The sequence below is a fragment of the Dermacentor variabilis genome, chromosome 1 (genome assembly GCF_050947875.1).
Source record: "Dermacentor variabilis isolate Ectoservices chromosome 1, ASM5094787v1, whole genome shotgun sequence".
Lineage (NCBI taxonomy): Eukaryota > Metazoa > Arthropoda > Arachnida > Ixodida > Ixodidae > Dermacentor > Dermacentor variabilis.
The window spans coordinates 81,735,702-81,761,136 of record NC_134568.1 but is presented as its reverse complement, the minus strand read 5'-3'; the positions used below and the strand labels follow the sequence as shown (position 1 = coordinate 81,761,136).

The following is a 25,435-nucleotide window of genomic DNA, read 5'->3' as shown; positions in this document are numbered from 1 at the left end:
GTGACGGTTAAGAAGGCAGCAAAACTGTGATTAACGAAACGAGCGTTTTATTGGGCGAACTTATGCCCTCAAAAACAGACTACACTCAAAGAACAACGGTAGCGGCGAACACACTCGGCGATCGTCGAAAAATCTGATCAGCGGGTCAAGCGCGTTGACTTTTATACAGCAGTCGGCGAATGTTCCAGACTAATCGTTAGGACCCGCGTGCCTTCCACAAAGTTCTACATCATTCGCGTCAGGCAATGAAATCAGATAACACAAGGTTCGGCGACAACAGACAGTGGATAGAAGCATCGATAACTTTCCAGAAACTTCGGATACATGCAGGCGCGTCCCGCGCTGTGCGATAACATTTGTTACACGGCGAAACGTGGTCGCCGGATAAAGATAAGTACATGTGTCAATACCCCCCTCTTAAAAAGCATCGACCCGATGCTGCAAACAAACGAAAGTAATAAAGAAAAGCACTCGTAGCAAAGAAAACAACAAAATAAGGAAGTTCGTCAGCGTCCGTAAAAGGGCGTAAGGCGCACCGCGTGGACCACTTCAGATCGTGTGCGGCACTTCTGTGAATGCGAAATGCCGTCTGGCATGACCTCATAGTCCAGTGCGCCAATACGTCGGATGACCTTGTAGGGTCCGAAATAGCGTCGCAGTAGTTTCTCACTGAGTCCTCGTCGGCGTATCGGGGTCCATACCCAAACACGGTCTCCGGGCTGGTACTTGACGAAGCGTCATCGGAGGTTGTAGTGTCGGCTGTCGGTCCTCTGCTGGTTCTTGATCCGCAGGCAGGCGAGCTGTCGGGCTTCTTCGGCGTGCTGGAGATAGGTAGCGATGTCAAGATTCTCCTCATCAGTGACGTGCGGCAGCATGGCGTCGAGTGTCATCGTCGGGTTCCTGCCATAAACCAGCTTAAACGGCGTGATCTGTGTTGTTTCTTGCATCGCCGTATTGTAAGCGAATGTTACGTACGACAGGACGGCATCCCAGGTCTTGTGTTCGATGTCGACGTACATTGCTAGCATGTCGGCGAGGGTCTTATTTAGGCGCTCCGTAAGACCATTCGTCTGTGGGTGGTAGGCCGTTGTCCTCCTGTGCCTTGTCTGACTGTATTGAAGAATGGCTTGGGTGAGCTCTGCTGTAAAGGCCGTTCCTCTGTCGGTAATGAGGACTTCTGGGGCGCCATGTCACAGCAGGATGTTTTCGACAAAGAATTTCACAACTTCGGCTGTGCTGCCTGTCAGCAGTGCTTTAATTTCAGCGAAGTGGGCGAGGTAGTCCGTCGCCACGACGATCCACTTATTTCCGGACGTCGGAAACGGCCCCAACAAATCCATTCCGATCTGCTGGAATGGTCGGCAAGGAGGCCCGATTGGCTGTAGTAATACCGCTGGCCTTGTCAGTGGTGTCTTGCGTCGTTGACAGTCTCGGCATGTTCTGACTTGATAGGCGACGTCGGCGGTTAGGCGCGGCCAATAATACCTTTCCTGTATCCTCGATAGTGTCCGGGAAAATCCGAGGTGTCCAGCAGTCGGATCGTCATGCAGGGCGTGCAATACTTCTGGACGCAGTCCTGACGGGGCAACAAGAAGGTAGTTGGCGCGCACTGGTGAAAAGTTCTTATTTACGAGTAGGTTGTTTTGAAGCGAGAACGAAGACAATCCTCGCTTAAATGCCCTAGGGACAATGTCGGTGTGCCCTTCCAAATACTCGACGAGGTTTTTTAACTCCGGGTCTGCTCGCTGCTGTTCAGCGAAGTCTTCCGCGCTTAAAATGCCAAGGAAGGCGGCGTCATCTTCGTCATCTTGCGGCGGCGAGTCAGTGGGGGCGCGTGATAGGCAATCGGCATCAGAGTGTTTTCGTCCGGACTTATAGGTTACAGTGATATCATATTCTTGCAGTCTTAGGCTCCACCGCGCCAGCCGTCCTGAAGGATCCTTTAAATTTGCTAGCCAACATAAGGCGTGATGGTCGCTGACGACTTTGAATGGCCTGCCATATAGGTAAGGTCAAAATTTCGCTGCAGCGCAAACTATGGCGAGGCATTCCTTTTCGGTTGTAGAATAATTGCCTTCCGCTTTGGACAACGACCGGCTAGCGTATGCTATCACGTGTTCATGTCCATCTTTTCTCTGGACTAGGACGGCACCGAGGCCTAGGCTACTGGCATCAGTGTGGATTTCGGTATCAGCGTCCTCGTTGAAGTGAGCAAGTACGGGCGGCGACTGCATGCGTCGTTTGAGTTCTTGAAATGCGTCGGCCTGCGGCGTTTCCCACTTGAACTCGACGTCACATTTAGTTAGCTGTGTGAGCGGCTCAGCGATGCATGAAAAGTCCTTGACAAAGCGCCTATAGTAGGCACACATGCCAAGGAATCTATGCACTGCCTTCTTGTCGATGGGCTGCGGGAACTTTGCGATGGCAGCTGTCTTCTGCGGATCGGGGCGGACTCCAGACTTGCTGATAACGTGGCCTAGGAACAGAAGTTGATCGTAAGCGAAGCGGCACTTTTCTGGCTTCAGAGTGAGCCCTGATGACTTGATGGCCTCTAGTACTGTCGCTAGCCACCTAAGGTGATCGTCGAAATTACCAGCGAAGATGACGAGGTCATCCAAGTAAACAAGACAGGTCTGCCACTTCAATCCTGCTACACCGTGTCCATGACGCGCTGGAACGTTGCAGGCGCCGAGCACAGTCCGAATGGCATGACCTTGAACTCTTAGAGGCCGTCTGGTGTGATGAAGGTGGTCTTTTCGCGATCTCTCTCGTCGACTTCTATTTGCCAGTAGCCAGACTTGAGATCCATCGACGAGAAGTATTTTGCGTTGCAGAGCCGATCTAATGCGTCATCTATCCGTGGTAGGGGGTATACATCCTTCTTTGTGATCTTGTTCAGTTGACGATAATCGACGCAGAAACGTAAGGTTCCATCCTTTTTCTTCATCAAGACAACAGCGGATGCCCACGGGCTTTTCGACGGCTGGATGATGTCGTCGCGCAGCATTTCGTCGACTTGTTCTCTTATAGCTTCACGTTCTCGCGGCGAAACTCGGTAAGGGCTCTGGCAGAGTGGTCGAGCGCACTCCTCGGTGATTTTGCAATGCTTTGCGACTGGTGTCTGTCGAATCCTTGATGACGTCGAGAAGCAGCCTTGGTATCATCGGAGCAGACTTCTGAGCTGTTCTTGCTTAATCATGGGGAGACGGATTAATGTTGTAGTCTGGTTCGGGAACCATGGTTGTCGGGGTAGATGCGGCGCAATCCGAGAGGACAAACGCATTACTGGTTTCAAGAATTTCCTCGATGTACGCGATTCCCTTGTTGATGTGCTTGAACTCCTGGCTGAAGTTTGTTAGCAACACTTCAGTTTTCCCTCCGTGCAGTCGAGCGATCCCTCTTGCGACGCAAATTTCATGGTCGAGCAGTAGACGTTGGTCACCCTCGATGACGCCTTCTACGTCGGCAGGCATTTTGGTGCCGACGGAAATGACAATGCTGGAGCGAGGGGGGATACTGACTTGACTTTTGAGCACGCTTAAGGCATGGTGACTACGAGAGCTCTCCGGCGGTATCGCTCCATCTCCCGACAGCGTTATCGACTTCGACTTCAGGTTGATGATTGCGCCGTATTGGTTCAGGAAGTCCATGCCGAGAATGACGTCTTGTGAACACTGTTGGAGGATAACGAAGGTGGCAGGGTAAGTCTGGTCATGAACGGAAATTCTTGCCGTGCTGATTCCAGTCGGCGTGATGAGGTGTCCTCCAGCGGTCCGAATTTGAGGGCATTCCCATGCGGTTTTTACTTTGTTCAACTGGGCGGCGATGTGTCCACTCATGACGGAGTAATCAGCCCCTGTGTCGACTAAGGCGGTGACTGCGTGGCCGTCGAGAAGCACGTAGAGGTCGGTGGTTCTTTATCTTGCATTACAGTTCGGTCATGGCGTGGGATCACGGCTGTGTCGCGTTCACCTGAAGCTGGAACGTTGCGTCGTCAAGTCGTCTTTCGTCGATGTAGTCTTGGCTTCCTGATTTTGTTGGGACGGCAGCGTGTCGTTATTATGTCGTCGAGATGGTCTCGTCGTCGGCTTCATAGGCGGCAGAGGATCTTCGTCAATTCGACGAACAGCAACCGCACCTCCTTCGGTTGCTGATTTTAGTTTTCCGGATATGGGCTCGCAGAGCGGCCCCGGGCTGGGCCGGTGTATTGTCGGCGCTGCGGCGACAGGTAGTGGCCTGGTGACGGGGAACGGGACGGTCGTCGAGGGCTCCACTGAGTGGCGGCGAGGTATTCGGCGATATCGCGAGGTCTTTCACCAATCTGTGATCGCGGTGTGTTAACGGCGAACCCTCGCAGTCCCATCTCCCGGTATGGGCATCGGCGGTAGACATGACCCACTTCTCCGCAGGTAGCCGAGTGGGCGGGGGTCAGGAGCGTGCCAAATCTCCGTCTTCCTCGTGTAGTGGCGCTGGGCGACGAGTGGGCATGCTGACGGCAGCGGCAGTGGGCGACGTAATCGTGGCGTTAAAGGGCCCTGGCGCAGTCGTGCAGGGGGACCTTGACGGCGGGCGACGACGGCGTAGGTCATCGCTTCCGGCTGGGGCTGCGGTGATTCTGGTTGCACCTCAGGAACTCCAAGCGATCGGTGCACCTCTTCTTTCACGATGTCGACGATCGAGGCCACTTGAGGCTGCGACGAAGGCAAGACCTTGCGCAGTTCTTCGCGCACAATGGCCCTGATGGTCTCGCACAGATCATCCGTGGCCAGTGATTGAATTCCTGCGTAGTTGGTAGAGTTTGTACGACGGTTGAATTGCCGGTTCCGCATTTCGAGTGTCTTCTCGATGCTGGTGGCCTTGCGAAGGAACTCTTCTACGGTCTTCGGTGGGCTTCATATCATTGCGCCAAAAAGTTATTCCTTCACACCACGCATGAGAAGGCGGACTTTCTTCTCCTCGGGCATATGTGGGTCGGCGTGGCGGAACAGGCAGTTCATTTCTTCCGTGAAGATGGCAACATTCTCGTTAGGTAGCTGCACTCGGGCGTCCAGCATGGCTTCGGCCCTTTCCTTGCACACGACGCTCGTAAAGGTGCGCAGGAAGCCGCTACGGAAGAGGTCCCATGTTGTCAAGGTCGACTCCCGGTTCTCAAACCACGTTCTGGCGGCATCTTCTAAGGTAAAGTATACATGCCGCAGCTTGTCGTCGGAGTCCCAGTTGTTAAAGTCGCGATTCGTTTGTAGGTCTCCAGCCAGGATTCCGGGTCTTCAGTCGTTGCTCCATGGAAGGTCGGTGGGTCCCGAGGTTGTTGTAGGATAACGGGGGACGCTGGGGCAGCCATTGGGGTTGTTTTGACCACGATCTTCTTTGTCGACTCAGGTAGAAGTCCGGGCTCTGGGGGCAGTCCTTGCAGTCTGCGGCTAGCACGTTGGTCTTGGGCGATGTTGGTTTTGTCCTCGGGCTTCGGGCTTGGATCGCGGCTTTGCGGGGGCGTTCGGTACATGAACGCACTAGCACCTCCACCAGATGTCACATGGAGTGACGGTTAAGAAGGCGGCAAAACTGTGATTAATGAAACAAGCGTTTTATTGGGCGAACTTGTGCCCTCAAAAACAGGCTACACTCAAAGAACAACGGTAGCAGCAAACACATTCGGCAATCGTTGAAAAATCTGATCGGCGGGTCAAGCGCGTCAGCTTTTATACGGCAGTCGTCGAATGTTCCAGACTAATCTTTGGGACCCGCGTGCCTTCCACAAAGTTCTACACCTTTCACGTCAAGCGATGAAATCAGATAATGCAAGGTTCGGCGACAACAGACAGCGGATAGAAGCATCAATAACTTTCCAGAAACTTCGGATACATGCAGGCGCGTCCCGCGCTGTGCGATAACATTTGTTACACGGCGAAACGTGGTCGCCCAATAAAGATAAGTACACGTGTCAATATATTGAGCATTTATATCCAGGATGCTAATCTGCTTGGACATATCACTGGGATACCCTGCTGCACATCACGCAAATGCACTTCATGCTTTGCCTTTGACAAAATGCAAGTGTGAAAGCAAAATTTATATAATATTCAAGTTTAACAAACAGTACCTTCTTGTCAACTATCATTTTTAAGGTGCATTCTGAAGTGTTCAGAGATATTCTTTGTAGATTTTAGTCTGGCATACAATTTTGTTTCTTTTTGCTTGAAGATAGCGTTTTTTCTAAAAGTTATAACAATAATTTGGCCCTCTATTTAACACAAATATTTCAAAGCCTGTACTTTTAAAATAGCCTTTTCACAGGTACAAAACTATTATATTTTTCTTGGCTCTTGGGTTTACCACTGTTTTAGGAAGCATAACTTAAATATTCATATTGGACCATCCATTTCTTGGCTATTTATGTTTAAAGGAGTACTGACACAAAAATTTTCCATCTTGGTTTTTCCGCTGCAATAAGTAGCTAATGACCCAGTCATCACAGCATGAAACTTAATTTGCTTCAGAGCACGACAGGTAATTATTTGGAGTCTTGTTTGTAGCGACCAGCCCAAGTTTCGGTTTCAGAGAGCAACGAGATGGCCAAAGAAGCAATGTAAACACAGCTGGGCACATGATCACAGAAAACTGTGACATAGGCATGCCAGTGCGCTCGCCGGCACGCTAGGTTCGTGTTGCTTGTTTGTCTGCTACGTCTGCACGTGCTTTGTGATGTCCTCACCATCATCATCGTCCTCGTTTTCGTCCTCCAGCGATGACATTTCCTGCAGGAGGGAGTTGCCGCCGTATTAGACGTGGCCAACCACTTTTGATTGGATCCACTACAATGCAACGACTCGGAAATCCGGCCAGCGACAGCTATCAATATGCGTACACACTCCTACAAGTAGTACAAACCATTTGTCAAGGGCACTTTGGGAATGAAGCATATTCTGGAGTAGGACACAAGGCAGGGTAAAAGTCGGCACAGCAGCAGGCTTGGGGGTACATAGTCTTGGTGGAAGGTCATCGGACTGCTCTAAGCTCGATGGGTTTTGTTTATACCAGGCATGCTTGAAATGAGCAAATATGGCTGCTCTTCAACGGGGTCCATTATAAGCTTCCAGCGGCGTGCACGAACTTGGACCACTTCTGCCACTCATCGACGCCAACGGTAGCAAACGAGCAAGCCCGGCGAGCTGGTGATCGCTAGGAAACGGCATAGGCCTAGCTCGTTGGCCGTCGGATCCAAGGCCAACGGCACACGCGATCTGTCTGCAGCTCGTAATAAAGCACCTATATTCGTCAACACAATCAATGTCTGTACATTTATGTCGCTTATAAGTGACAATACAATTAATTTTCCCGACGCCGTTGGTAGCAATGAGAAAACACGTTAGCCAAGCGAGCCGCTTCGCAGAGACAATAGCTGCAGTGGCTGCGCTGACCGCTTGCAAGTCAAAGTCGCGCCAATGATTTACTATATTGTGCAACATTTTATGACATGCACACTTTTGAGGTCACTTTACGCTGTGTTATTCATGTCGGAAACAAATTTTAGATTTTCAACGCTGCTGTCAGCAGCAAAAAAAAGAACATCGGGGCTATCGGAGCTGCGAGAAACTTGCTCACTGGGCCCGCCCCAATGGTAGCGCAAACTCGTGATGTTGTGTGTTCTCGCTTGTTTACACTCCTGCCTTAATGTCGATGTCGCAAGGTGGTATATTTTGCGGTTGGCTGCGCGCATGCCACTTTAAAATTGATTCTAAATATGTTCTAAGCTATATTCGCCGTTTATATTTTGCAGACAATGTGTGTATGCCCACATAAATCCATCTCGCACGTTAACTCGACTTCGAATTTTTGTGTCAGTACTCCTTTAATATATACCAGAGTATTGATGTAACATACAGGGTCCTGAATATTTAGTTATGCCTGTTCAAAAAAAAAAGTATTTTGCACTGACCGCTGCACTGTTCTTTCTCAAATTTTGCAGAACGATCGCATTTTGTTGTCGGCTTCGTTTAGTATAACACTTGGCACGAGTTGTCGTCTGTTTTTTAAGACAAAAATGACAAACTGTTTTCATCTATGGGGAAAATGGCATCTGAAAAGCTGGCCCTGGCGCAGACTTGTGTCGCTGCCTGTCGGCAGCAGCAGGAAGGAGCTGCTTCGCAGACGAAACGGCATCTTCAGGGTGTCTACCAACCGGGAAAGCCGGGAAAACCGGGAATTCTCAGGGATTTTGAGTAGTCTGGAAAAACTCAGGGAAACCTCGGGGAATTTGTGCCTCTATCAGGGAAAATTAGCTGTAATTTTATTGAAAGGGTCGAAAGTTGCAGTAATGCCGGCTCCACTACAGACAGGAATCGTAATGAGTCGTCTTTGACGCCCTGTCGTCGGCTGGAGGAGTTGCCAGTGTACAGTCAATGACCGACTTCCCGGATTCCCGATAATTTGGACGGCCTCACGGCACTGCCACCACGTATTCCATAGAGTCAATGTATCAGAACGTCTGAAATTTTCGGATGCAAGAACTCTTCACCATCCCATTTTCCGGACGTTTTGCCGTGACCGCAGATCCGAAACGACAATAATCAAAGCCACCACTGCTGCCATTTGATTGCCTCAGCGCCTCGAACCGGCGCTCTCTCACACAGATCCGCTGGCAGCCATAGCCACTACTGCGGCAACGTTAGGCCTAACTGCTTAAACGTTCGCTATGAAGCTTCTTGTCGTTGGGTGCCGTGTTTTTATTGAAAGAACTCGCTGCTGTCAGCAATGGCACGGACTCTTTGTGGTCCTCGCGATTGGCTTAGAAGCTTGGAAAGCACGGTGCGTTGCATATTACCGGTTCCCGAAAGTCAGCTTCGCCTTGATACAGAAATGTTACTTGGTGAAGCATATGCAAAGTATTGCAGTGAAGCATAACAAGCGTGGGAAGGACCTATTGCCACGGGACACGGTATGTATTCCTTAGTTATACACGCGTGCACCTGGTATTTCCTGTCACAGTATGAGCACCTAAGTGTAAGTGTACCTCCATAAGTGTAAGTGTACCTCCAGGCCTTCAGAGCGTTTTCGAATGTGCCTGTGGTGGTTTGAGCCCATAAGGGCAGTAAATGACATGCATTTAATTTTTCCCACTCATCGATTTTTTGGGCGTTTTCGTGGCCCCTAGGGAGTTCGAAAAATCAGACGTGGACTGTGCAACTGACGAAGAAGATGCTTCAAATTGTCCGTGGTGTTGGAATCTCAGCGCTGACGCCCGTTGTTGCAGCTGGGTCGCAAGCCCCAAGGGTAGCGTTGGCCTGGCGGCCTGGGGCACAACTGGAAGCATCCGAAGGTCCGAGCAAAGCATGAGTCGACTGCTAACAGAACAACTTGTTTATTCTATCATCGCATAAGAGCGGGCGGTCAGGTCGACCGAAGTGGAGAGACGGGAGAGCACATAACTCAACAGAAGAAATTGGAGCCTCTCTCTTGGCGTCCGGGGGAGCTGCTTTTATACTCTCGCAGTTGAGGGCAAGAAGGAACGCCTCGTCAGAGGGGCACGTGATGCACCGCTCGGGCACGTTGAGATGAGTAGGTGACGCATCCGCCGGGCCGGCGCCGGTCAGACCTCCTCGCTTCACAGTTGGGGGAGCTCCTCTCCCCGGCTGCCGCGCTTTGACAAGCGTGGGCACCAACATGCACACACGCACACACGAAGACACGTGGCATTGGAACATGCCTGGACGCGCTTGGCGGGGAGGCGTAGCAGCGGCGCCGAACGGGCCAAAATGTCCGCCGCTTTGAACGAAGCCCCGGCGTCCGTTGCATCCGCGCCGGCTATACCGAGCGTTGTAGGCGAAACGTAACAGACCGCCCCGCCGGGGGAAGGAGATCCCGATGGTCAGGGGACTGCATCCGCTGTCCGGAGGGATGTCGCTCGACGATGCTCGCAACCGAAGTCGGTCGTCCCTCGGCGTTTCTTGAGCGCAGCGCACCGAGAAGGCCTCGTTCTCACGTTCAGGTTCACACAGGACACTGCAAAGTGACTTCGGGAGAGTTGCCATTTTTGTTTCTCGTTCCCAGCTAGCGTTAGAACTACGCCGAAACTCAACCGCTCAGTCAGCAAGCACGGCACAACCCTCACTAAGCCCTGCCAGGCTCTTTCCCCTTTTATACCACTGCCTAGTTCCTTACAGTAGTCTAGCAGCACTCAGAACGCGTCCGCAAATCGGAAAATTGCACTAGAAAGCACATCATCACTTTGAAACACTACACAAAAGCAATATGTTAAAAATCCTGCCTCAGGAAGAAAAACATCAATAACAAACAATTTTGAGGCTGATTCTCACGTTAGGGGCTTCGACTTAAGCCATCGGCGTTACCGTTGAGACTCCCCTTTTTGTAACGCACCTCAAAGGAATATTGCTGCAAAGCGAGGCTCCAGCGCAGGAGGCGGCCATTTGTGAAAGAGATGGTCTGCAGCCATTGGAGAGGGCAGTGATCCGTCTCGAAGCATGTGAAGCGGAGATCGCAGCGAGCGACCGTACACTAGCTCAACTGGCGAAAACCCCGTAGCCGCATGCGGCGCGGTCTTTAATGCAAACATCACTCCAGGCAGACACAGCTCCCAGTCAGTTGGTTGTTCAAACCACAATGCTCTCAATACGCGCTTCATGACGGAGTGGAGCTTCTCAACGAAATTCGACTGTGGGTGGTACACTGAGCTGTGTAACAGCTTTACCCCACACCTTTCAAGAAAGGCTGTCGTCAAAGCGCTCGTAAACACCGTGCCCTGATCTGACTGGATTTCCGCAGGAAAACCAACTCACGCAAATATGGACAGTAGTGCATTGACTATCTCAACTGAGCTGAGTTCTTTAAGCGGCACTGCTTCAGGGAACTTTGTCGCTGGGCAGATCACGGTCAAAATGTGTCTGTACCCCGTGGCTGTTACCGGCAGAGGTCCCACTGTATCAATAACGAGCCGTCTAAAAGGCTCCGTAATGATAGGTACCAATTTCAACGGTGCCCTCGATTTGTCCCCTGGTTTGCCCACCCACTGACAGGTGTCACATGTCCTCACGAAGTGGTCTGCGTCCCGAAAACACCCTGGCCAATAGTACTCTTGCAAGAGACGGTCCTTAGTTTTCTTAACTCCTAGGTGTCCGGACCACGAACCCCCGTGCGACAAGCGCAACAGATTCTGACGGTAGCACTGAGGAACGATCAGCTGATCGAACTCCACTCCCCTGCGGTCTAGAAACTTCCGGTACAGGACCCCACCTCTTTCCACAAAGCGAGCATTTTTCTTGGCGATACCTTCCTTGACATTGCAGCGCACGTTTTCTAGGCTGCCATCCTTCTTTTGCTCGGCTATCAAAGCCGACCGGCTGACTTTTAGCAACCTATTAAGTCCGTCTGACGTAGGCGCGATGAGCAAATCTGCAGATAGCTCTTCTAACTTTCCCTTATCGGGCATTTCCTCTCCGGTATCTGGTGCCTTCAACGCTACAGGCTCAATTTTATTCAGTTCGGACGTGCTCTGAATATCAGCTTGCTGCGCCTCTGACCCTTTCTCATTGTTCGACAACGTCGGCCCCGCAACTACCGCCTTGCAGCGAGCTCCCGAACCTTCGACCTGGTTAAGGCCTGAACGCTAGCCTCACCAAACAATAGCCCCTTCTCGCGCAGGAGGTGATCGGACCTGTTCGAAAATAGGTACGGGTACTGGGGGGGCAGCATAGATGACACTGCGGCCTCCGTCTCAAGTGCTCCGAAAGGTCCTTCAATAAGCACTTTTGCTACGGGCAGACACACGCTATGAGCTTCCACGGCTTGCTTGATCCATGCACACTCACCCGTGCACATATCGGGTTCTACGTAAGACGGGTGAACTACATCCATCGTAGCTGCGGAATCGCGAAGCACTCGGCACTCTTTCCCGTTCACGAGGAGGTCACGCATGTAAGGCTCGAGAAGCTTCATGTTCTCGTCAGTGCTGCATAATGACAAAAACACGACTTTTGTTTTTGTTTCCGGACACTGCGCCGAAAAGTGACCCGGCTTCTGACACGTATAATACACGCGCACTTGCCTCGTCTCGAACCGCTTTCTGCGTTCGGCTTCGGCTGCCGCCGTCTCCTTACGTTCGGTCGGACTGCTTTCACTCGCATCCGCACCACGTGTGTCGCCCCTTGCTCTCATGGGTGTGAACTTCGGCCTCTCAAACTTGGAGCCAAATTCACCCTTTTGACCGTCCTTAGCTCCGCGAGCCCGACGCGTCACAAACTCTTCGGCTAGCTCAGCGGCTCTAGCCACCGTACTAACGTCTGGCCTATCCAAGACCCAGTACCGCACGTTCTCAGGTAACCGACTATAAAACTGTTCCAGCCCGAAACACTGCAGAACTTTCTCGTGATCACCCAACGCTTTCTCTTCTTTGAGCCACTCCTGCATGTTTGACATAAGCCTGTAGGCAAACTCTGTATATGACTCACTTTTACCTTTCTCATTTTCCCGAAACTTCCGACGGAACACCTCCGCTGACAGCCTGTACTTTTTTAGCAGACTCGATTTCACTTTGTCGAAATCCTCTGCCTCCTCTCTATTCAAGCGAGCGACTACGTCGGCCGCCTCGCCGGGTAACAAAGTGAGCAAGCGCTGTGGCCACATTTCCCGAGAGAACCCCTGCTTCTCGCACGTTCGCTCAAAGTTAACCAGGAACAAACCAATGTCCTCTCCAAGCTTAAACGGCCGCATCAGGTCAGTCATTTTGAACAATACTTGTTCTCCTGCACCGTGTGCCTGACTTTCATTACGAGCGCGTTCCATCTCTATCTCGAGAGGCTTTATTTCCAAAGCGTGTTGACGGTCGCGCTCTTGTTGTTCTCGCTCTTTCTGTTCTTTAAGTTCGCGCTCCTGTCTTTTTGCCCTCTCCTCAATAGTCTCAAGGCATTCCGACAGCTCGTCATCCTCAGCTTCTAACTCAAGAATAGCCCTTAGCAGTTCAGGCTTTCTGAGTTTGTCTGAGACATCCAGACCCAACTCTCTTGCAAGCTCCAGCAATTTCGGTTTGCGCAACGACTTCAAATCCATGGCTGCTCTGAATGCTGCTTTCTCTACTGCCTACTATTGTCTTGCCGCAAACTAACCCGGCAGCAACGACAACCACAATTACCAGCTCTGTTTCTGACACTAACAAAAGCCTGGCAAAACTCAGAAGAAGAAAGTCCCGCACTCACCAAACCTCGCAGCCAAGAATTCAGCGCAGTCGTTCCGCTGCAGGCAACCAGTCATCACACAGGGCTCGTTGCACTGCTCCCGGATGATCGTTGTGCTGCTCAGCATACAGTCAACTGCATATCTTCGCTGCTGGCCTCCGTTGTCGCGATCTCACCGCTGGCAGACAGTTGTTGGAATCCCACCGCTGCCACCAGTTGTTGGAATCTCAGCGCTGACGCCCGTTGTTGCAGCTGGGTCGCAAGCCCCAAGGGTAGTGTTGGCCTGGCGGCCTGGGGCACAACTGGAAGCATCCGAAGGTCCGAGCAAAGCATGAGTCGACTGCTAACAGAACAACTTGTTTATTCTATCATCGCATAAGAGCGGGCGGTCAGGTCGACCGAAGTGGAGAGACGGGAGAGCACATAACTCAACAGAAGAAATCGGAGCCTCTCTCTTGGCGTCCGGGGGAGCTGCTTTTATACTCTCGCAGTTGAGGGCAAGAAGGAACGCCTCGTCAGAGGGGCACGTGATGCACCGCTCGGGCACGTTGAGATGAGTAGGTGACGCATCCGCCGGGCCGGCGCCGGTCAGACCTCCTCGCTTCACAGTTGGGGGAGCTCCTCTCCCCGGCTGCCGCGCTTTGACAAGCGTGGGCACCAACATGCACACACGCACACACGAAGACACGTGGCATTGGAACATGCCTGGACGCGCTTGGCGGGGAGGCGTAGCAGCGGCTCCGAACGGGCCAAAATGTCCGCCGCTTTGAACGAAGCCCCGGCGTCCGTTGCATCCGCGCCGGCTATACCGCGCGTTGTAGGCGAAACGTAACAGTGGTGTGAACGAGTGGTGGAAGGAGGACAAGAACAGGACCTACGCATTGAGGAATGAACGGGAAAGGAAGCGTGCTGCTACTGTTTTGAAGGAGCTTGAGCTCAAAAAACGAAGTGTTGGCTGATGCCAAGATGCAGGTGTCCCTCATCCAAACCAAAATAAACTGTTTAAAGTAGTGAAACACAGCACTAAGGCCCAGGGTGCGAGTATGTCAGGACAATTTAGGTTGGCTTACGAGCTGTTGAGAGAGAATCTCAATTATGACAAAGTTCGGGCTTCATACCACAGCTTGCTTTCAGTTGATTGAAATAGTTCATATTCGAAAATATTTGCTTCTGTATGCATCTCCTTTTTATTCGTATTTGATAATGTCCGACTCCATTTGCAATTTTTTTCGAAGACATTTTATCTGCTGTGCATTTTTTAACCCCTCCCTTCTATTCTCTTTTTTGAATAACATAAACACTACTCCTTAGTATTCAAATTGGATTAAATTGTTTTTATTTTTTTCATGTGCTTATTAGATAGTGGCAGCGTCGGGCGATATGGTTTCAGGCCGTCTTGGCATAAAACATAGTTCTGCATCACTCAGGGAATTGTGCAAAGACACCCAGGGAAAACCTAGAAAACTCAAGGAATTTGGAAATGTCAACTTGGTAGACACCCTGATCTTGAAATTGGCCGCTTACAAAGCAGCAGCCCCTTGCTGCTGCTGCCGGCAAGCGGCGACACAAGTCTGTGCCAGGGCCGGCTTTTCTGATGCCATTTTTCCTATAGAGGAAAACAGTTTCTCATTTTTGTCTTAAAAAACAGGCGACTACTCGTGCCAAGTGTTACACTAAACGAAGGCGACAACAAAATGCGATCGTTCTGCAAAATTTGAGCAAGAACAGTGCAGCGGTCAGGGCAAAATATTTTTTGGAACACACGCAAGCATATATTCAGGGCCCTGTATATGAATGATCTGAACAACCCGCATACTTGCCAAAGGGAGCCTTAGCATAAATCAGCTGTGCGGCATATTGCTGTCAGAAAATGCTCTGTGGTATCACCAAAAATGGTTTTCGCACAAAATAAAGCCTTGCCAAAGAGGAATAGTTTATACAGCCAAAATAAACACATTTGATGGGTAAATAATGGTGTTCTGCTGTTGAGCACAAAGTCACGAATCGCAAGGAAATTGTGGCCTGATGCCTGTGGGGGCACTATGGGAAAACTCTCATGCAGTGCTTTTTGAATGTGTATTTAAGAACTCCAGGTAGTCAAGATTAATCCAGAGCTCTCCACAATGTCTGCTTTCATAGCCCCAATGATGTTTTGGAATGTGATCCCTCCCCCCCGCATCAGATCACCGTATCCTGCAAAGTGGTAACCTTGGTGCCAGTTGTGATATGACCGTTACCATATTTACAGATGAAAGGCCTTACCTTGAGCAACTCTGACGTTATACGAGAAGTGCACAACAGCTTTTCAAGGTAAGCCCCACATTAGGAATGCTTAATTTGCATGACTACTATTTAGGTATTCATATAAAGTGGCAAAGGGGCTTGCAAGACACCAGGCATTACGGCCTTAAAGTTATCCTCAAAATATATAACCAAGTTACTGGTATATTTAATATATACTGTCTGAACTATTTTTATCTCTGAACAGCAGTGGCTTTTTAATGAAGAGGCGTTGCACAGCAGACACACAGCAATGACAATCTCTTTTTAGTGTTTCCTTCTGGACACGCTACCGAAAGCGTGGCGCTGGCAACAAAATCGGGCAAATTAATCTATCTTGAAATATAAGTGAAAAGTTGTTGTATTACACATTTTTCAAATAAGTTTAACAAAGCCAGATTAAGAAACATAGCAAAGATTTATTTTTGTACTTTAAAGAGCGGTTCCAGGACTAGCGAAGTGCACAAGCTTGCCTGGCAACATTGGGCTTTTTTTATCGCGTTGGCTGCAGCGTTCCCGCCATAGGGTGCTTTTTGCATGCACCCAGAGCTGTTTCGTCAGCGGCGTTGGCCATCGATGCTCACAATGCTGGCGCGATTTTTCTCGCCCGTGCGGCACGGATCTGTAAGTGCCATCACGTGACATTCGCAACCCACTCGACCTGCTTACGAGAGTAGAGAAGAAAATGAGCATTACTGGGTTTAGTGCACCTTCTGCGAGACAAAATAATTTTTTACGACGAGCCTAGGCGACAGAAAAATGCACATTTGCTCATATATATTTTTTATATATATATATAATAATCGCTGGCGCCCCTGGTTTCGAGACTACTCCTTTTCAGCAGTAAAAAAAGATAGCTGAACTCCGTTTCCAGAAAAGACCGCTTCTGAAAAAGAGATCGCACCCTGTCGTGTGTCCGTGGGCGAAACTCCTTTTCAGGAAAAGTCTTTTGGTTCAAAAGACTTTCGAATGCCCGTGTGACGGGGGTATAAGTTCTGTTTACTTAATTCCAAGTTTAGCCTTTATGTCTTCTAACTGCCGGAGTTTGTTTATGTCTAGATATTTTCTTAATTCCTTTTTGGTCTCTTCTTAAAATTGTGTGGGCTGTTGTGTGATGGACAGTCTTGTTTGTTTGCAACAGGCAGCAGATGTTTGAGTTTGATATAAAGCAAAGCTCAAAGGATGATGATGTTTATCACTTCATTGGATATGTGCCAATTGACAGCCGCCTCTATGAACTGGATGGTCTGAAAGAAGGGCCCATTGACCTCGGTTAGTGATGTTTCTAAATTTTCTTATTTCTACCAATGATTTTCGTGTGTAGCTCAGCATGCATGAGTGACAAAAGCACAAAAGGAAGGAACACATACACAAACCTTTTGTTCCTGTTCCTTCCTGTTGTGCTCTTGTCACTCGTGTGTGCTGAATTTCTCAAGAATATGAATCTGTGTGAACTTTCCCAACTTTCTGTTCTACTTTAACTGATTCACTTCGCAGTAAGATTTATAGCTTTAACTTGAGCAAACTTGAGTTATTTTCTGCAGTTATATATAAAAACTAAAGGTTTGCACTATTCACAACCATTGCAACCCCAGTTAGTCTGTGTTACTAATTTTAGTTTCCTAGATAGCTGAGGTGGAACCCTTTTGGGCACAAACGAAGCTTAATAATAGCTTGTATAACTGTGTGCAAGGGTGTTTTGTGCTTATACTGAAGGCATTGCAGCATCTAGCAGGGTGTTTGCAAGGTGTCTGCCAACCGGGAAAACTGGGAATTCTCGGGGATATTGAGTAGTCTGGAAAAACTCGGGGAAACTCAGGGAATTTGTGCCTCTATCAGGAAAAATTAGCTGTAATTTTATTGAAAGCGTCGAAAGTTGCAGTAATTCTGGCTCGAGTAACAGGCAGTAATCGTAATTAATCGTCTTTGACGCCCTTTCGTTGGCTGGAGGAGTTGCCAGTTGCCAGTCAACTATCGACTTTCTGGATGCCCGATAATCAAGATGGCTTCGCGGCACCACCACGTACCCATAGAGTCAATGTATCAGAAAGTCTGACATTTCGGACGCAAAACTCCTCCGCTGTCCGTTTTCCAGACTTTTTGCTGTGACCGCAGGTCTGAAACTACATTTATCAAAGCCACCACCACTGCCGTTTTGATTACCTCGCCGCCTCGAACCGGCACTCTCGCACGCAGATTCGCTGGCAGCCGTAGCCACCACTGTGGCAACGCTAGATCTAGCTACTTCGGCGTTCGCTATTAAGCTTCCTGCCGTTGGGTGCCTTGTTTTTCATTGAAAGAATTCGCTGCTCTCAGCAATGGCACCAACTCCGCCTAGGTGGTCCTCGCGATTGGCTTAGAATTGGAAAGCACGGTGCGTTGCATAATGTTGGTTCCTGAAAGTCAGCTTTGCCTTTGTACAGAAATGTTACTTGGTGAGCATACGCACAAGTATTGCAGTGAAGCATAACAAGCGTGGGACGGGGCTATGCCACGTGGCACAGTATGTATTCCTTAATTATACACGCGTGCACCCGGTATCTCCTGTCGCAGTATGAGCACCGATATGCCTAATACGTGTACTGACAGGCCTTCTGAGCGTTTTCGAATGTGCCTGTGATGGTTTGAGCCCTTAAGGACAGTAAATGGCATGCATCTATTTTTTCCAACTGGACGATTTTTCGGACGTTTTCCCGGCCCCTAGGGAGTTCGAAAAATGCGCGTTCGGTGAACCAGGTCATCTCTCATCGGATGACGGCAAAATGCATGCTGCTGGCCGAGCGCTGCCGATGAGATAAAGAACGCCCTGCCACTTTCTCGTTAGCAGTCACGATGCAGACGACCTTGTTCACTAAACGCACGTTCGAGAGCAGCACAGCACCACTGCGCAAATGCTCTGTCACGTGGCTTTTGTCATATTTTGCGGGCTTTCTTTGGAACCCAGAAAAAAGAACTATGTGAGATGTATCGTAAAGGAAACTCGATCGGTGGTTTCTGAAGGCGCTCTACAAGTCTACGTATCATAATTGGGGTCCTCAGCCAATAATCAAGAAGTTGGGTAATTAAACTTAATTAATTAGTGAGTTATGGGGAAAGCAAAAAAATGTCTGAGTTACTATAGACTATTGCGAATAGTATGCGTTCAGTTCAATTCGCTTCCGACGCGCCTTTCATTTTCAATTTCTTGGCTCAAGTTGTGGGGACACCCTGTATATATATGTATATTATTCTGTGGTTGCAAAAATTTTGTAAGTAATGTATTTTGACCACATTGAGTCAGTTATGTAGGTCAGACTGAAGCACAAGGGGCTTGTTGCATGTGCTATGCTGCAGGCTGCATGTGTGTGGTACAAAATGTGAGGAAAAGACAATGTTCCAGTGGTTCTCTTCTTAGCAGTGCTCATGGCGAACAGCACACAATCATTTCGTTTTGGTTGGGTACTAGCACAGCTTTTGCCTCACTCACTTGTCGTTACCTTTACAGTGCTACCCTGCGTTCCTGAGCACAAATGCACTGAGTGTAAACTAGCACAGGGACAAATGCCTCCGAGTTGACGGGCATTTGGTGGTGCATAATAGTGTCACGTGGTAGTGATGGTGAAGAAAAGCAGTCAAATAGGGAAAGATGAAACTAGCATTTTATTGGGCGAACTTGTGCCCTCAAAAACAGGCTACACTCAAAGAACGGCGACAGCGGCGAACACAATCGGCGATCGGCGAAAATTTGATCAGCGGGTCAAGCACGTTGGCTTTTATACATCAATCGTCGAATGTTCCAGACTAATCGCTGGGACCCGTGCGCCTTCCACAAAGTTCTACATTATTCGCGTCGCGCACACATGCAATCAGATTTCACAAGGTTCGGTCACAGACAGTGGATGGAACCATCGATAACATTCCAGAAACTTCCAACACATGCGAGCGCGTCCTGCGCTGTGCGATAACGTTTGTTAGGTGATGAAATGTGTCGCCCGAAGAAGACAAGTACACGTGTCAATAGCATACAGGTTCAAATAAACCAACTTTTACTATATGGCATACCTGCCAACTCTTATGAATTTTCCGTAAAATGCACAAGTTTCAAGCAGTCTCACGATTTTACGAATCTTGCTTGAAATTTTATGGAAAACATTTTATTTGTTAAAACAAAAGATGAAAATGTACTAAAACTACACCCTGGTACCTTGCGCCGCCACGAGAGGGCAATACGTATGCGTGGTATCATCATCAGCAGCTACAAGGTTGTAGTGACTTCTGTCGTCTATGGGGGGTCACGAATCCATATCCAAAGCTCTGTAGTGCTGATAGCGCCCCTAGCGACTCCGCAAGCCTGTTGCCATGCTGTTGCCTTTGTTCACGCGGGCGCGTGAGTTTGGACTTAAGTCAGCTTCAGTCACTGCAGTGTTGGCCTCGCCTATTGTGTGACTAGCTGCCACGTCGGAGGCAGTGCGACTCCAGCCTGTAGCAGCTTCACAGTGCAATGGCGGGCTCGAAGCCCCGACAGTACTTCCAAGTGTTTATGAAATCGTACACAGCCGAATTTCCGTGATTCGTGTCGTCAAAGAAAGGGGAGAAGTTCGGATTCTGCACCACGTGTGCCTGTGATGTGAACATCTCGCATGGCGGCAAGTCTGACATCAAGGTCCACATCGCTTCGAAAAAGCATCAAGGATTAGTGCGAGCCACGGACAGCCAACCAAGTCTAGCAAGTTTTGTATGCAGCAACGACCTCGGTGTGATACATGCAGAATGCCTCTTCACGGCATTTTTAGTTGAACACAACATCCAGTTGAGTGTCAGCGATCATGTCGGACCGCTTTTCCAGAAGATGTTCCCCGAGTGCAAAGAAGCAAAATGCTACGCCTGTGGACGAACAAAGACAATGTCAATTGTTCGGGAAATGGCCTCCAATGTGGAGACTCCTTTGCTGGATGCCCTAAAACGGCAAGTATTTTCGATCGCTGTGGATGGCTGTAATAATAGGGGTACGCAGCTTTACCCTATTGTTGCAACACATTTCGTTAAAAAAATGAGTAGAGTCGAAAGCAGCCTTCTTTGTCTCGGGCCAATCCAAGGGGGAGCAATGGGTCATGAGATTGCAAATCTGGTTCTGGACGAAATGAAGTCTTGGAATTTGCCTGTTGGAAGCCTGTTGACTATGTGTTTGGACAATGCCAACGTCATGATCAGCAAGAAAAACAGTGTTTCTACTGTATTGAGAGAGGTTCAACCAGGTTTGATAGGGGTTGGTTATCATGCCATCTCATCAACTTGGCCGCCCAAAAAGGAGCTTCATGTCTTCCTGTAAAGGTTGATGAGGCTTTGGTTGACATTTTTTTTTTTCCTAGAGAAAAGCTTGAAACGAAAAGATCGACTTAAAGGGTTCCAAAAGATGCATGAAGCCATGGTCAGAAAGATGAAGCATTTGCCGACATATTGGCTGTCATTGGGAAAGTGTTTGAAGAAGCTGCTCGACCAGTGGAAACCACTACTCAGCTTTTTTTTTATCTGAAACAAAGCAGTGCAACAAGCAGAGCTTGTTTTTGGAGTCATACCAAATTCCAGAGACTTCCTCACAAACCCCCAAGAACCCTGCACTGACCCCAAAGTCTGCTACACATCTTCACAAGACTGCTGCAGGCCTCGGGGAAAAAAAGCACTGACAGTGATAAACTCTCGCTAAAGAGGAAAGGAGCTCATTCTGTACCTCAAGCAAAAACACTGAAATGTCATACCAAGGATTCTGGTGAAGCCAGCCACGTGGCCCGTGAGGAGTGCCTGTTTTATTTTTTGTCATCTGAGCTAAACAGGGCATGCTGTCTTTTTCTCCAAAACGTTTTACCGCTTTTTGAGTAGGCAAACTGCCTTCTTCGGGCATAGGCTCCTCAGATTCATGTACTGAAGGGCTTCTTGAACCACCTTTTCAAGGATCTCCTGACTAGATTTGTACGTGCAGGTGTTGTCAATGTATGTCATTCATTGCTAGAAGTTGACTATGGAGCTGCAGAGAACCAGAAAGGTGATGAAGACGTAGTCATTGGCAACACAACCTACTCTGGTTGAGACACTGACCTGCATTGAGAGAGAGTTCTTCTATGCTGTACATGTGTACTTAATGGCAGCATGCGATTACATTCGCCACAAATCCCCGCTAGAAGACGTCAATCTCAATATAGCTGAAGTTGCTCAAGTACAAGCTCTGGAAACTGCTTCATTCAACAGCATACATCATTTTATTATGCCGTTCCCCGCTATCCTACCCCAGTAGAGTGGCAAATCAAAAGAAGAAGCAATCGACGCACTTGAAGTCGAGTTTGCCAACTTGCAAGCATATCAGGTTCCAGCCGACATATTGAATGAGCCAAGGTGCGATGTGCAGTGGTCGCAATTAGGAAGCGTTAGAAGTGTCGGCTCATAACTCAGGCTCCTGAGAATTTCAGTGGTTATGCTGGGTATTCTCTCCATTCCCCACAGCAATGCTGAATGTGAGAGAATATTCAGCCCTGTGAACAAAACTCAAACGTCTGCTGATGGTCAAAGGGCACCAAAGTGGTACTTCATACCTTTCAACGCTCCCGATTCGTCCGGGAGACTCCCGATTTTTTACTGAACTTTCCGATTGTACGATCACCGTCTTATATCTCCCGAAAAGTGGTCTCTGTTCTTGCAATAATGGTTTTTGTGAAACCAGCACCGCAGAATCTACAGTCACATCGTGATCATGAGCATCACCAACAACGGCCGCACTAGCACCATCAGTATCATCGACTAAGCAGCAGACTACGGTGCCTAGTAAGCGACCAAAGCCAGAGCCAATGTAGCTCTTGCATTTCATGCGTGCCTTCCTCCATGGTGCATCTTGTTGCTGCTAACAACGGCGCTTGTGTGTATGATTAGTGTTGGCTAGGCCATGTGTGTGTGGTGCACCGTGTAAAGTTACGATCCTCGTGTGCTTGATGCCATGGCGCTATCAAAGCCCAAGAAAAGGTATTTGCAGAAGTTTTTGCGATCTTGTATTTCTGAATTTCCGTGCTTTTTGACATCAGAAAAGGAGAACATTTTGCATTTTGTACAATGTGTCGATACGACGTCAGCATGTCTCACGGTGGCAAAGGCGACTTGAAACTGCACGTTTCCACGGCGAAGCATCAAAGCTACATTCGCACCGCTGAGCAGCAAAACAACAACTTTCTCCAGAACTGCGACGACAGTGTCATACGTGTGGAGTGCCTGTTTACTACAAGATTCCTCGTCGTAATTTGAATGAGAAAACAATCCACTTTAATAAATTGGGGAGTCGTCAACAATATCTTCTCGGGGTACGAATTAAGCGGAGCCAGTCGTACTTTCACGTGCACTGGGACGACGCTATCAGGAAAAGCGCCGGTGGAGGGGAGCGAACGGTTCGTCTGCCTCTCGCTCCAACGGGTCACCGAAACTTGATATTACACAATACTGGTAAGACAGCTGCTGCGGATTACCTCTAAAGCAGGGTGTGCGGCTGCGTATGCGCCCAGCGGCACGGCACTTACAGCCACGCTCGAGATGTGGCCAACTAGCCCCCCACTTCCCCCTCTTCCTGCCACCTCACAAGCACTTGATCATGTTAACGCGAGCTCACTCCCCTTTCCCCCTCTTTCCCTTTGCTCATGCGGGAAGGCGGCAGTCGTGAAGCCATTGTCTTCTCTCCCCCTCGCACACTTCCACGCGCACCTAATGCACACACTGCGTGGGGCGTGATAAGATCTTACCGCACTTGGACTTTACACCGAACATGATGCGGCCCCACTTCGGTTGTCTAGCCACACGCGATGTGAGAGGTGTGTTTGCAAACAGCCACTTTTAATTCAATCATTTGACCATCTGCGTCCACCGAAGTTTTCATCTGAAGTTTCCATTTATTGTCTCGGCATTCCTTTGCGACTGCAATGAAATTTCGTTATATTAAAATGACATACAAACACGCTTCATTATATTGAGGTTCTAAATACAGTGTTCTACAAAAAAGAGATGATGAAAACTTATACTTTGTTATATCGAGGTTTGACTGTACAGTGACCGACTGATTTTTCTGACTTCAAGGGTACAGGAAAAATTTCCAAAAAAAGAACAGCCTGTAAAAATGGTGAATAGGAAAAATGATCTTTATTTTTGCAGATCAACTTTGAAATAGTCACGGATTGTGCCTTGCCTCATATTGCGCTTGCGTGCGACAACATCCGCTTGTATTTGCACGAGGGTCGTCCTCTCATCGTACACATTTGACAGCAACATCAGCGTACTGGCAGGGTCTGATGTCGTTGGTTGAGGACAGCTGAAAGACTTGTTATCGGATCCGGAATAATTTTCTTGAAGCGCGAGCACTTGTGTCACAATCTCATCGTCACTAGACTCTGTGCACATTTCAAAGTCGTCATCAGCAGTGGCAAATGCGTAGACTGTAGAAGCTTCTGAATGTCCATTCACTGTTTCGTAGGTCGGCAATCAAGTTATCGCCAACTTCTGTTGCTATGTCGCATTCGATTGCAGCTCCACCCTGTCAGCACCATTATCGGTCCGTACATCTTGATGGCAAGATTTTTGGCCTTCTGTTTAAGGGTGTCTGTCGCTGGGAACTGGAAAATTCTTTGTCAGCACCCCTTTAAGCCACAGTTTAAAGGGCCCCTCACCAAGACTGGCCATTTTGAACGGACAAGCACAGAGCATACAATGCACACCAACGATCGTGTTCGCTATGAATTACATCGCTGCGCGCCATGGAAAGGTCTGAAATTTCAATCCAAACGCTGTTTTCCCTTCTCTTTGCGGCCGCTGCGCTGCAAGCCGGACGGTGACGTACTCGTGTCCCTGCACCTACGTTCTCGGATCTGCAGTGTCATTCGTGGTGACACGTGACTTCGAGAATTATTCAAGGCACCATCTGTCATTTATGTAATCTGTTGCTTGAATTGACGAATTGAAGTTTAGAGAAATAATAAAACACAAACGGAATGTCTGCATGTTTTTTGTTTTACTTCGCACCGAAGCAAGAGAGATGTACTTCCACTTCATCTGTTTGTTCCCACGGTCACGCAGTCACGTGCACAGGTACTGAAACTATGCCATTTTCAACCATGTTCCAGCGTGTGATCATGCTCTGCGATCCGCTTGTTCTGCCTCAGTATTCGTGTAGCACTGAATCATACCGCTAGTCATGTGTCCTTGTGCACAGCGCGCAAAATTGTGCGCAGCGTGATTTTGCGCGCGCACGATTTCTGAAGTTCGTCTTCCAGCTGCAGATGATCACCCTTGCGGTCGTTTTTTTTATCCTTCAAGTGTGAATTCTCGAAGGCAGACAGTGTTGGATCTGGAGGACAATCCCAATTGCTGTCCCCCAGATTTTTGGACCTTGCCGTTGGGTGCCGGTGTTGGCTGAGGTTGAGGAGGACCTTAAGATGAAAACTGGAGGTTTATTTACATTATTTACAGTGAGAGGACCAAGAAATTAACAGTCATAGAGTCATTACGGGCCGGCAGCAACTCGGACGCTGCGGCCCATGGCAAGAAGCTCGAAAGAGATGAATGAAGGAATGCTCCAGGAATGCTCTCTTGCTGCTCCTGGTCTGTGTCTTTTAAGCCCTTTGGTGTCTCGAAGTCACCTCACGTTCGGCCAATTGGCGAGCCCGCTCAGGTGACGCCATTTTCGGCCAATCGGCGAGCCCGCTCAGGTGTCGTCATTTTCGGCCAATGGTAGGTGCCCGTGTGATTGTGTCACACCCGGCGCACAGGGTCACTCCTTGGGCCCCAATTGTCCGAACGCTTACTTCTCTCTGCGGTATTGCCATTCTGACTTGCAAGCGCCGTCACAAAGGCGGATGGGGGCGATGTTTCAGTGCTACAAAGCAGCTTTGCTCGGGCCCTGTGTTACCTGGAACCGTGCCAGGCTCCCGCTACACTTTCGGGAAAAGTCAAGCAGTAAATAGCTCCACCTG

The 25,435-nt window shown here is 49.1% G+C and overlaps 1 protein-coding gene across 2 annotated transcripts in view; it reads left to right on the top strand.

Moving 5' to 3' along the window:
- Nucleotides 1–25,435, top strand: part of Uch-L5 (ubiquitin carboxy-terminal hydrolase L5) — a 49,821-nt gene that overhangs the window by 12,358 nt on the left and 12,028 nt on the right. For both annotated transcript variants that reach the window (XM_075690668.1, XM_075690676.1), the window contains exons 5-6: nt 15,433–15,494; nt 16,606–16,736. In XM_075690668.1, coding sequence (XP_075546783.1) covers nt 15,433–15,494; nt 16,606–16,736 — 193 coding nt within the window. The remainder of the gene's footprint in view (nt 1–15,432; nt 15,495–16,605; nt 16,737–25,435) is intronic.